The 12,529-nt window shown below is 40.0% G+C and overlaps 1 protein-coding gene across 1 annotated transcript; it reads left to right on the top strand.

The window, feature by feature from the left end:
• Positions 1-5,297: 5,297 nt before the first annotated feature.
• LOC136230258 (UDP-glycosyltransferase 74G1-like) lies at positions 5,298-7,540 on the top strand. Its single transcript, XM_066019278.1, has 2 exons — positions 5,298-5,973; positions 6,641-7,540. The coding sequence occupies exons 1-2, from the start codon at positions 5,326-5,328 to the stop codon at positions 7,352-7,354; spliced, it is 1,362 nt and encodes a 453-aa protein (XP_065875350.1). The 5' UTR covers positions 5,298-5,325; the 3' UTR covers positions 7,355-7,540.
• The last annotated feature ends 4,989 nt before the right edge of the window (positions 7,541-12,529 follow it).

The raw sequence follows: 12,529 nt of genomic DNA, 5'->3' as shown, positions 1-12,529 counted from the left end.
TGCTGCTGAGGAGTTCAGGAGAAATGTGGCTGGATGGAATAAAAACATCTTTGGCCACATTATCAGAAGGAAAAACAAGCTTTTGAGAAGGATGGAAGGCATCCAACGTTGCTTAGAGGTCCGCTTCGACCACAGCCTGAATGAACAGCTTAGATCTCTCCGGAACGAGTTGGAAGCAGTGCTTAGACAGGAAGAGCTCCTTTGGTTCCAGAAGTCTAGAAAGACTTGGATTCAAGACGGGGACCAAAACACCAGGTTTTTCCACCTCTCCACGATTATTAGAAGACAGAGGAATAGAATCGACGCTATCAAAGACGCCAATGGTGTTTGGATTTTTGAGGAGGAGGACATTCGGCGTCTTGCCCTTGACTTCTACAAGGACCTGTTCAGAGAAGAAGCGGTGTACTTAGAGAGTGCCTACTCTGATACTTCCTTTCCTCGGTTAGGGGAGGATGCTATTAAGGATGATTTCCATCCAATTGACCTCAAAGAAATTGATCTGGCCTTCTCCAGCATCGGTTCCACTAAGGCTCCTGGGATTGATGGTATCCCCGCTAGCTTCTATCATAAACACTGGGATACTGTGAAAGAGGGCATTTACAGCTTTGTGTTAGGTGTTTTTAGTGGTTCTAACGATATCAGGTTGGTTAATAAGACCCTTCTTGTTCTGATTCCTAAGGTTGATAAACCCTCTTCCTTTCTTCAGATGAGACCTATCAGCCTCTGTAATGTTTTGTACAAAGCTATCACCAAGATTGTGGCTAATAGAATCCGGAAGATCCTGCCGGATATTATTAGCCAGAATCAAGGGAGCTTTGTTCCTGGTAGACAAATGATGGATAACGTTGTTATTGCCCAGGAGGTTGTCCATTCCATGAAAATTAAAAAAGGAAAGAAAGGGATTGTGGCTCTTAAACTGGATCTGGAGAAAGCCTATGATAGACTTAACTGGAGCTTTCTTCTGGATATTTTAGGCAAAGCTGGTATCCCGGAAAACTGGAGGAATCTGATTGAGAAATGCATCTCCTCTCCTGTGTTCCAGGTTATGATTAATGGGGACATGTCTGATGAGTTCTCTCCCTCCAGGGGTATTCGTCAAGGGGATCCTATGAGCCCCTTCCTTTTTGTTATTGCAATGGAAAGACTGTCTCACCTGATCCAAGAGGCGGTGAGTAAGGGGACTCTCCACCATGTTTCCATCAGCAGAAATTGCCCCCCTATTACCCATTTGTTCTTTGCTGATGATGTGATGCTTTTCGTGGAGGGTAATGTGGAGCAAATTAAGGTGGTGATGGATATCCTGAATTGCTTTTGTGATGCTTCTGGCCAGAAGATTAACATCCAAAAGTCTCGTATGCTTTGTTCCAAGAACATGGACAACGGCTTGTGCAGAAGCCTTAGTGAGCTCTCTGGCATCCCCTTGACTCAATCGTTGGGGAAGTATCTTGGGGTCCCTCTTCACAGTGACAGAGTCTCCAAAGCCTCCTTTAAAGACATTCTGGATAAAACTAATGGTTTGTGTGCTAGCTGGAAAGCTAGTTCTCTTTCCCTTGCAGGTCGCCTTACCTTAATCCAATCTGTCAACTGCGCGGCTCCAAATCACATCATGCAAGCCTGTAAACTCCCTGAGCCGGTCCTTAACGATCTTGATAAGATTAATCGGTGTTTCCTTTAGGGAGAGTCTGGTGAGGGGAGGAAGGTTCACCTGGTCCCTTGGAAGGAAGCCTGCCAGCCTAAAAGCAGGGGGGGTCTGGGTATAAGGCAAGCTAAGGACAACAACAAAGTCCTTTTAATGAAGCTTCTTTGGAGAATGTGGCAATGCCCCTCCTCTCTTTGGGTTCGTCTTTTGTGCGGCAAGTATCGGAAAGATAGAATTTTTGGTGGCCCGAAGGAGAGGGTTGTTAGCTGCTCCTTCCTCTGGAAAGGGCTTAGCGCAGTATTTGCTGAGTTTTGTACGGGGATTGGCCTGGAGGTGGGTAATGGTAAATCCATTAATTTCTGGGATGACACCTGGATTGGTGATAAACCGCTGATTGAAGTGTGTAGCTCCCCTCCACCTAATGATATCCGTTCCTGGAAGGTCGCTGATGTGGTGGACTCAGAGGGAGATTGGATCTGGTCTAAGTTCGAATCATTCCTTAGCCTGGAGATCCTCCTTAAGATTAGAGGAGTTAAGATTAGCAATCAAGAGGAGGATAAAAACAGACACTGCTGGGCCTTGACTAATAATGGCATTTATTCTTGTAAATTGGCCTATGAAGCTTTTTCCCCTAATAGGGCTGATCCTCCCTTGGAGATTTGGAAAACCATTTGGGCCCTTAAAATCCCTTATCGCATTAGAAGTTTCCTGTGGCTGGGAGTCAAGGACAGGCTGCTCACTAATGCGGACAGGCACAGAAGGCACTTGGCTGAGTCAGGAGCCTGTAGTAGGTGCAGAGGTCATGTGGAAACCTTGTGCCATGCTCTGAGGGATTGCCCTAATAGTAAAAAGATTTGGGAAGGGATTCTCCCTCACCACATCCTTCCTTCTTTTATGGCTTATTCTGTAGCTGACTGGTTCTCTGATGGTGCCAATGGGAAGTTATTGGCCAACATGGAGCACGGTGACATTCTCTTCGCTATTATCTGTCACCAAATTTGGAAATGGAGGAATGAAGAGTTATTTGCTGAGAAGACTATCCGTATCCCTGACTTACTTGACTTCTTCTCGAAAAAGCTCTTTGTTATTATAAAGAGCTTTGAAAGGGAGCCCCTTGCGAGACCTTCCCCGGATAAAGTGGTCCATTTAGTTGGTTGGAGGAAGCCTAGAGAAGGGGTTGTGAAGCTGAATACGGATGGCTCCTGCCTTAGCAATGGCAGAATTGCTGCCGGAGGTGTTCTTCGAGATGCTGGTGGCGCTTGGCTGGCTGGGTTTACCCATAATTTGGGGATGGGCTCGTCCTTTTCTGCGGAGCTCTGGGGTATTCTTTCAGGTATTAAACTTGCCATTCGCATGGGTGTTAAGAGGCTTTCGGTGGAGTCTGACAATTTGGAGGCAATCAACAGGATTTCTGATAGCCAGACTTTTTATCTTAATAGCCAGAATCTGATCAAGGCTATTTTGAGGCTTCGTCCTGCCTTTGAGGCTCTTAGTTTCTCCCATATTTATAGGGAGCAAAACCACGTGGCGGATCGCTTGGCAGCTGCTGGGCATGGGGGGATGTTAGGTGTTACTACCCTTTCTATTCCTCCCTCTTTTCTTTTGTCTACTCTTCTTGAGGATAGGGTTGGGGTCAGCCTTCCTAGACTGATCTCGGGTTAGGCTTTTTGTTCGTTTGTTTTCCTTTCCTTTTCCTACCAAAAAAAAATTAAGGCTTTGGATTTTTTATTTTTAACCTTCAATGGTCGTTTTGAGGCGTTAAGTGGCCACCGGTGTTAAAAAGTGTAAAGTTCAATGGTCATACCAGGAAGAAATGAAGTTGAGTGGTCATAATATAAAAATGGATAAAGTTCAGTGGCCATGGGTGTAATTTACCCTACATTTACAGCCAAAAAAGAACCGCCACGGTAATTAATGCATTAAAGTTAAACATGTGCCTCATGGCACAGGTTAGATTATCCGTAAGATAAAATATGGAAGAAAATCTGTTGTCTCCATTTCAATGAAATAGGAAAAAATTGTCTTGAAAACTAGGAACACTAAAATGGGAAGAACATGTTTTTTCTATAAAATAGAACCTGATAAATAATATGAAATAAAAAATTTGATCAAATGTGATAATTATTTTGACATGGAAGAAGCATCTTTTTAATCAATTGTTTGTGGAGCAAAATTTGACCATCACAAGCTCCTCTATCATCGCCTAGATTAATGAACAAGTACATTGTCAATTAACCAAAAAGTTTCATTTTATTCTCGCTTTTGGCTTTTACATTGGTTGATTGAGAATTGCATCTTGTAGTGAAACAGGGAAGTTCAATTAAATTCGATATATCTATCAACCTAGAAGGCATTCACAACATTTTGCTTCTACAAAGTAAGAAAATTCTTAGCCTTCAATGAACTTGATGATTTAGCAATGATTCTTTTTCTCTGTCAGTTGTAACCCGTGTGATATAGGACTGCTGATAGGTGTAGACTCCTAAATTTTTGCATCTCATAGGAGATCTAACACGTATTTGTTTGAGCTGTAGAAGACGGTTATAAATTGTGGAGCAGAGTATGCCACATGTCTCCTGTTGATAGGGGAGAGTGAACCAAGATACCAATGCCTCATTAAAGTAGTACATCTCCGTCAATAAAGTCATTATGAGCGAATCTGACACTTATTCCATTGAAATACTAATATGAACGGCATATTGTTATTATAATTAGAGGATTATTCACGTGTAGCAGCCACATATCGTCAATATGATTGCCGAATGTCAGAAAATGAAACAAAAACATCACATTAACTGACACATGTGAACAACATGTGATTGCCACACGACTGTTGCTTTAATCATGTTTACAAAATGTAAATGAGGTGTCGTTATTTTCAACATTCTATTAAAGAAAGTTGGGTATTCAGATCTAGTGAATTTATTAACAAATGTATGCGGTTTAATGATTTTATTGTTTTAAAATCTACTTTAGCCGTGCAAAGCATTAAGGAATTAGGTGATAGTGTAAAATATAGTTAGGTGACAATCATGAAGACAAATCCAATCGGGTGATCATCACCCATTGGGTTTGTGTCCGCAAAAATCATTATCCAAAACCGGTCAATTTTTTAATATTCTATTTCTTTATATTTCCTTGGTAGCGATATTCAATTTGGATTGGAGCAACCCAATTTATTTATTCAGTGATTTTGTAGTTGTAGAGTGATGCATGCAGTGACCATTATTCGGGAGTAAGAGACGTAATAAATTTCAACTTTTGTTATCCAATAATGTTCCTGTTTGAAAATTAGTGGTTAGTTGTTAGTTGATTATATTAGCTGATTTGACTAGCTGTTTGTGTAGATCTATTTGGTAAAAATTAGCTGATTGATAATAGCGTTTTATGCAAAAAAAAAAAAAAAAGATGAATAATGGTATTTCTTTTTTAATATATAAAAATATACATAAAATAATTAGGATTAAAGAAGTCCATTCATTTTAATATTGCAAAACACTAATTTAAACCTCTCCCAAATCTCTCTCCACCAAACACTCCAATCAGCAGTTTCAGTAGTCAAACCGTTAAAGTTGGTCAAAACCGCTCTTTTTGTCCCAAAACGCTCTTTACCAAAAATGATAAGATTTACCATTCTAAAATGAACTCCTTAAATAGAGCGAGCTCAGCTGAACTCAATCTCAGAAATGGATTCCACAAGCAGAAGCAGAGCACATGTTGTGATCCTTCCATATCCTGCGCAGGGCCATATTAATCCCTTACTACAATTCGCCAAGCGTTTAGTCTCCAAAGGAGTGAAAGCCACACTTGCAAACACAGTCTTCATCAATAACTCTATGCTCGCCGACCCTTCTTCCCCGATCCAATTTCAAACAATTTCCGATGGATTTGATGAAGCTGGCTATGCACAGGCACCAAACGCCGACGTTTACTTATCCAGTTTAGAGAGTGTGGGTTCTAAAACATTGGCAAATTTAATCAACAAGCTTAACAATTCAGATTCACCTGTTACTGCTATTATCTATGACGGATTCTTGCCTTGGGCTCTTGATGTAGCTAAGCAATTTGGGGTTTTGGGGGTTGTGTTTTTGACGCAATCTTGTGCTGTGAATAACATATATTACCATGTTCAAAGGGGTGTTCTTTCAATGCCGATATCTGGGTCAACTGTTTCACTTCCTGGGTTGCCTATACTTAAAGTCTCTGAGATTCCATCTTTTGTATCTGATTATGAAGCGTATCCAGCTTGGAGTGATACTCTCTTCAATCAATTCAAAAACATTGATGAGGCTCATTGGGTTCTCTGCAATTCCTTTCATATGCTTGAGGAAGAGGTACGTAACTAGACCGTAGCTCATTTCACTTGTGTCTGAAATTATATGTTTTTACGTTTTTAAATAAAAAGTTTTGAGTGTACACGGTTTCTTTACAACCACATCTTACATATAAAAAAATATCGGAATTATTAAAAATGCAAATTTCGAATATAGATAAAATATATAATGCTTTATTGAGCAAATTTTATGTACAATTGACTTAATTCATAATTAGACACTTAATGCAATAAAAAATAAAAAATAAAAAACTTAATGTATTGATAAAAAAAAACCAGAAATTTAATGCACCAAAATCAAAAACATAACAAACCTTAAAGAGGTTTTTTTTTTTTGCCAATTTTATTTACTCTTATCATATTGGCAGTGGATTGTTTACTGGTCTAAATATATATCCGGTCTATTCACACATGCTTCCAATAAAACTGAATTTAGATAAAGAAAAATGATATTAAACTCGATTCGAGTCAACAAAGCCCCTTATTTTTACAATGTGCTTGAATTTATAAATATTAGACTCGCCGCCTATATTTGTGAACAAAATTTACATCAAACCAAATTTTCATTCTCATATCTATCATAAACTTGCACATGTTTTGATAATCTTACTTGTATATAACTGAGATACTTCAAGATTAATAAGCTTGGGGATGTTTCTTTTGTTCAGGCGGTAGATTGGATGGCGAAACGGTGGCATATAGGGACAATAGGGCCAACACTTCCATCAAAATACTTAGATAAGAGGATTGAAGATGATAAAGATTATGGAATCAGCCTATTTAAGCCAGATACTACAATATGTATGAATTGGCTTAGGGATAAGCAAAATGGTTCAGTAGTGTATGTGTCCTTTGGGAGCTTGGCTGAGGTAGGACAAGAACAAATGGAAGAGCTAGCTTTTGGATTGAAGAGTAGCAATTGTTACTTTTTGTGGGTTGTTAGAGAATCAGAGCAATCCAAGTTGCCTAAAAATTTGGTAAATGAAAAGGGTTTGGTGGTAAAATGGTGTCCACAACTAGAAGTGTTAACAGATAAAGCAATAGGGTGCTTTGTGACACATTGTGGATTCAATTCAGTTCTTGAAGCTTTGAGTTTAGGAGTTCCAATTGTGGGTATGCCTCAATGGACTGATCAACCAACTAATGCTAAGTATGTGGAGGATGTTTGGAGAATTGGAATCAGAGCTCTACCTGATAAAGATGGCATTGTCAGAAGACAAGTTGTGGAAGCTTGCATAAGGGAAGTAATGGAGAAGGAGAAGGGTAGAGAGACTAAAGAGAATGCTAAGAAATGGAAGAAATTAGCTATGGAGGCCGTTGATAAAGGTGGGACTTCTGATCAAAATATTGATCAATTTGTAGCCAAATTAATCAACTCTTAAAGGATGTGATTTTTATGTTGTTGTATCAATTTGTACGAGTATTAATAAATTATGTGTTCCTCTCATCCCCTGTGGAAGTAGGTAAAATTAGTCGAATCATGTAAATTAAATCTTTTGTTTTTATAATTGCATGTCTAGTTTCATGTTATGTCATATCAAGATTATTATAATCAATAATCAATCCAATCCAATTCCTAACAAGTGATAAGACAATCTAAATTTGGTATATTGATATATTGATAGCATGTTTTATCTGTGCAGTTTGATATTAAAAGATACACTTTTTTTTATTAAAGATTGGTTAGCGAGGAATGGTAAGCGGCAAACATCCCAGCTATGCTGGCACCCCCACCACAGACCCAAAAAAGCCCCGAACCAAATTTATTAAAAGAGAAAATAAATGTCATAATATAAAAAGAATAAAATGAAGCCAAAGAATTAGGAAAAGCGATAAACGCAACGTCCTACACGATCATGAAAAAAGACCGATCCACAAAAATCCGGGACAACATCCCACCAAGTCGAAGCTGTTGCCGTCCGTCCATAATTTGCAAGCGAATCCGCAACATGATTTCCTTCACGAAAAATATGAGACACCACAAAAGCCACAGAATCGATCTGATTTAAACAATTGGACCATTTTTGTCTAAGCAACCAAGGAACCGAACAAGATTTAGATTTGAACATATGCACAATATACATTGAGTCGCTTTCAAGCCAAATTTTCCGCCAACCTTTGCTGATAGCCATGTCAATGGCGTAAATAGCAGCAGATAGTTCAGCAAGATAAGCAAATGAACTTTCAATCGGAAAGGCAAACGCACCAAGGCACATGCCAGTATGCGAGCGATTAGGAATGGCAACGGGTGGGGTACCCACGGGTAATGTCATTCCAAACCCTTACCCTTTTATTTTTTAATTACCCGTACCCGTCCCATTACCCTAACGGGTATACTTTTTGCATCTCATACCCTTCCCATTTAATCCGCGGGTACCCGCGGATACCCTTACCCGTTAAGAATCAATAAATAAAAAAAATATTACAAATTTAACAAACTATAAATTTAATAAATCATCAATCTAAAATTTGAATAAATTGAACCTTAATTAATAAGAATAAAGTAGCTTAGTGGTATCAATTGTTGAAAAATAAATGGTTGGGGTTTAAATTTCACGTTTTACATCTAAAAAACAATAATATTTATTAATATAAATTTTTTTATGACGGGTAACGGGTACCCTAGGGGGTATTCCCATACTCGTCCCATTACCCTAACGGGTAATGGTTTTGATCCCATACCCGTCCCATACCCTTTTATACAGGGTACGGGTAGTCCTATTAGGGTCGGGTAGTACCGGGTACCCGCGGGTACACTACCCGTTGCCATCCCTACGAGCGATAAATACCTCCGCAACCCGCAGGACCAGGAGCACCCGTGACAGACGCATCAGTATTGATCTTAATCCAATCCCTCGGAGGTGGTTGCCAAAAAATCGGAGTAATGTGCGGAGCCTTAGCAAGACGCTTTTAAATCCCGAGCTCACTTAAGATTTGAAGTTCAACTAGCGAATTCCAAACAGAGCCCCGTCCAGTGTGAGCAGATTCACGAACAGCTCCCCAAATCCGTCTCAGCGTGATGGAAGTATCAACCCTCTCATCCTCAAAAATGGACCTATTACAAGCTATAGAGCCCAAATTGTATTAACAATTGCTTCCGCCCACAAATCAGTGATTTGAGTACTGCAGCATGATCAACCAGATTTTTAAGAGTCGAGTCTGTGTTAATTCGTCTTCCAAACAATGAGCTAACACCATGCCAAATAAATTTGGAAAACCGACAGGAGACAAAAAGGTGGTCCAACGTTTCAGAATCTAACGAGCACAAACTGCAACGAGAAACAACTTGACAGCCGCGCAACTGAAGCTGATCATGTGTTGGCAAATACCCAAGATAAGCCCGCCATCCAATAAGCGAGTGTGCAGGAGGAACACTCTGACACCTTAAAAAATGACTCCAAGGCTGATGAGAAGGAGGAGATCTAAGCCAAGCGTACATGAGCTTAACAGTTAAAACCCCACTCGTAGCAGGCTTCCAAACACAAATATCAACATCGTCCCTACCCCGCTTAATATTCCGCAATCTATTCTCCACATCCGCAGGTAACACGGGCAGATTATGCCAATTATTACCATCCAAATAATCCTCCACCAAATCAAAACAACGACGATGTTGACTAGCAGATAGGCCAACCTGTGCAGCTAGTGAAGGACACATCCAGGCCCCATTCCAAAAATTAAGTTCAGAGTGCTGACCAATCCACGAAAAACAGTGATGCTCAACTTCAGAATAAATGGATTTTATCGAGCCCCAAATAGAAGAATTCATGATATAATGTCGTGACTGTCCCGCTTTATTGAGAAAACGAGTTCTAAGTAAGTTAAAGCAGAGAGACTTTTCTTGAAGAAGACCCCAAGCCATCTTTCCATTCAATTCCTTGTATAGAATAGACAGATTCTTGATTCCAAGACCTCCATCCTTGAAGTTTTGACAACAAATTTTCCAAGGGACAGTGACAAGCTTCTTGCAATTAATGGACCCAGACCAAATAAAATTCCTCATATGCCTAGTCATACGTGTAAGCAGCGCAGAGGGCCACTTATAAATGCTAAAAGAGTGAATGAAGCTACCAATAATTACAGAATTTACCAGAGCCACTCTTCCAGCCATAGACAAACAATGTCCTTTCCATTTAGCAAAGTGAGTAAGCACCCTATCCATCAAACTAGTCAGATGTCGTGTCTTTGGTAAACCAAAAAACAAAGGGACTCCAAGATAGCGAAATGGAACAGACCCTTGATGAATACCAATAATATCAGCAAGACGATTGCCACGTCCAGAAGAAACAAAGGAGCCCAGAAATAATTCAGATTTGTTCCAACTAACACACTGACCCGAGATAGATCCATACAACTCAAATACACCCTTAATAACAGCTAGATTAACCGAAGAGGCCCTGCAGAAGAGAAGAATGTCATCAGCATAAAATAAATGAGTCGGAAACACCTTTGCAGAAGTATATTGCATTGGAGCAAGTCGCCCAGTATCCACGAGGTGAAGCAACCAACGGCTAAGAAAGTCCTCGGCAATACCAAACAATATAGGAGACAGCGGATTGCCTTGTCGAACCCCTCTCGAACATCTTAAATATCCACTAATGGCTCCATTGTTCAAAATTGAAATCCGAGATGCAGATAAAACATTTAGAATCCAGTCTCTGAATTGAATAGAGAAACCAAAAGCGTCCATCACGGCAAGTAAAAAATTCCAATTTAAAGTGTCAAAAGCTTTCCTGATGTCAACCTTCAAGGCTAAGTTCCCTCCAAAACACTTTTTACGAAGCATATTAGTGCCTTCAGAAGCAAGCGAAATGCATTGGTGAATACTTCGTCCAGGAATAAATCCAAATTGATTCTGAGAAACAATGCGAGATGCAATAGAAGCGAGTCTATCAGCCAAAATTTTTGCAATTATTTTATAACTAAAGTTGCTCATTGCAGTAGGCCTATACTGATCAAGAGATATCACACCCTCCACCTTCGGGATAAGGACCATAATACTAGAGCACAAGCCAGGATGTATCATGCCACTCATAAAGAAGCTTTTGACAACAGCAAACACATCAGCACCAACAATATCCCAGAAAGACTGAAAAAAGACCCCAGAAAACCCATCAGGTCCAGGAGAACTACTGCTATCCATTGCAAAGACTGCCATACGAACTTCATTCATATCCGGGCAACGAGTAAGCAAATCATTATCCAAGTCAGAGACAAGATGTGGAACAACCTCATAAACTAGATCATAATTTTGCAGCAAGACCTCATCATTTTTAAAAATACTTGAATAAAATTCAGCAATATGTGTCCCAATTTGATTCGGATTAAAGACCAGCTCATCCTCAATTTGAAGCACCGAAATCCCAGAGGCAGCAGCTCGAATAGATGCCATATGATGGAAGAAGCTGGTGTTTCGATCTCCCTCCTTAAGCCATCTAACTCTGCTCTTGTCACGCAAAAAAAAACCTCCTTTCTATGCAAAACATTATCCAAGTGTGCATGAGCATTCATCTCCTCATGATGTAGTTCAGGAGTAAACCCATTCTCAGAGATTTCTGCCTGCACATGGGCCAGATCCATCTCAGCATCAGTGAGACACATATCAATGTTACCAAAAACCACTTTATTCCAGTGACGGAGCACCGGCCGAAGTCGCCTGAGTTTATCACATAAAGCTTGCATATGAGGTAAGCTAGGATGCATTCCATTCCAAAAATCAGCAATCACCTCCCTAATCCCCGGATGCAGAATCCACATAGACTGAAATATGAATCTAAAGATAGGGCAATTCCCCTTGGAGCAGCTAAACATCAAAGGGCAATGGTCAGAGTGATGCCGCGGCAAAGCCAAACTGCAAATCGATTCCCAGAAGTCCGAGAATAAAGCAGATAATAAAACTCTATCCAGCCGACATTCAACCCGCGCAGTGCCAGACCTGCCATTAGACCAAGTAAAGAAGACCCCATGAGTGGGACCATCAACAAAAGAACCAGAATCAATAAAATCACGAAACTCCCTATAAGGACGCAAAGTAGGAGCCCGTCTCGATTTCTTATGAGATCCAAGGACAGAATTAAAATCTCCAAGAAGCACCCAATGCCCATTCAACCTATTTTGATGAGCCAAAATATCATCGAACATAGTGACACGTCTATTTGCCCAAACGCTCCCGTAAACAAAGCAGACAAAAGTATTTAAATTAGACAAACTCAGAATAACAAATTGTTCATGTCTGAAACAAATATTGGTAACCATGGAAGAATTAATCTTTGCAAAAACCCATAGAGTTGGAAGCTCCTTATTGTTCATAGCAATTAAAGACAAACCAAGCCTTCTCCAGAAGGCCTCATTAACAGAACTGAACTCCACCATAGGCTCAGCTAAACAAAGAAAATTCGGTTTATGAAGAGAACACAAACGATGCAAGTAACCTTGAGTATCCCTATTAAGAATACCCCTACAATTCCAGTAAAGAAAGATCATTTAAAACGGACCGGAGGTTTACTGGCTCGTTTGTTTTGAGCTGGCAAATTCTCCGTTGTTGTCATAATTTTTTC

Source organism: Euphorbia lathyris, chromosome 5 (assembly GCF_963576675.1).
Source record: "Euphorbia lathyris chromosome 5, ddEupLath1.1, whole genome shotgun sequence".
Classification (NCBI taxonomy): Eukaryota; Viridiplantae; Streptophyta; class Magnoliopsida; order Malpighiales; family Euphorbiaceae; genus Euphorbia; species Euphorbia lathyris.
The sequence above is the reverse complement of the archived record's forward strand: the minus strand, read 5'-3'. Positions and strand labels throughout refer to the sequence as shown.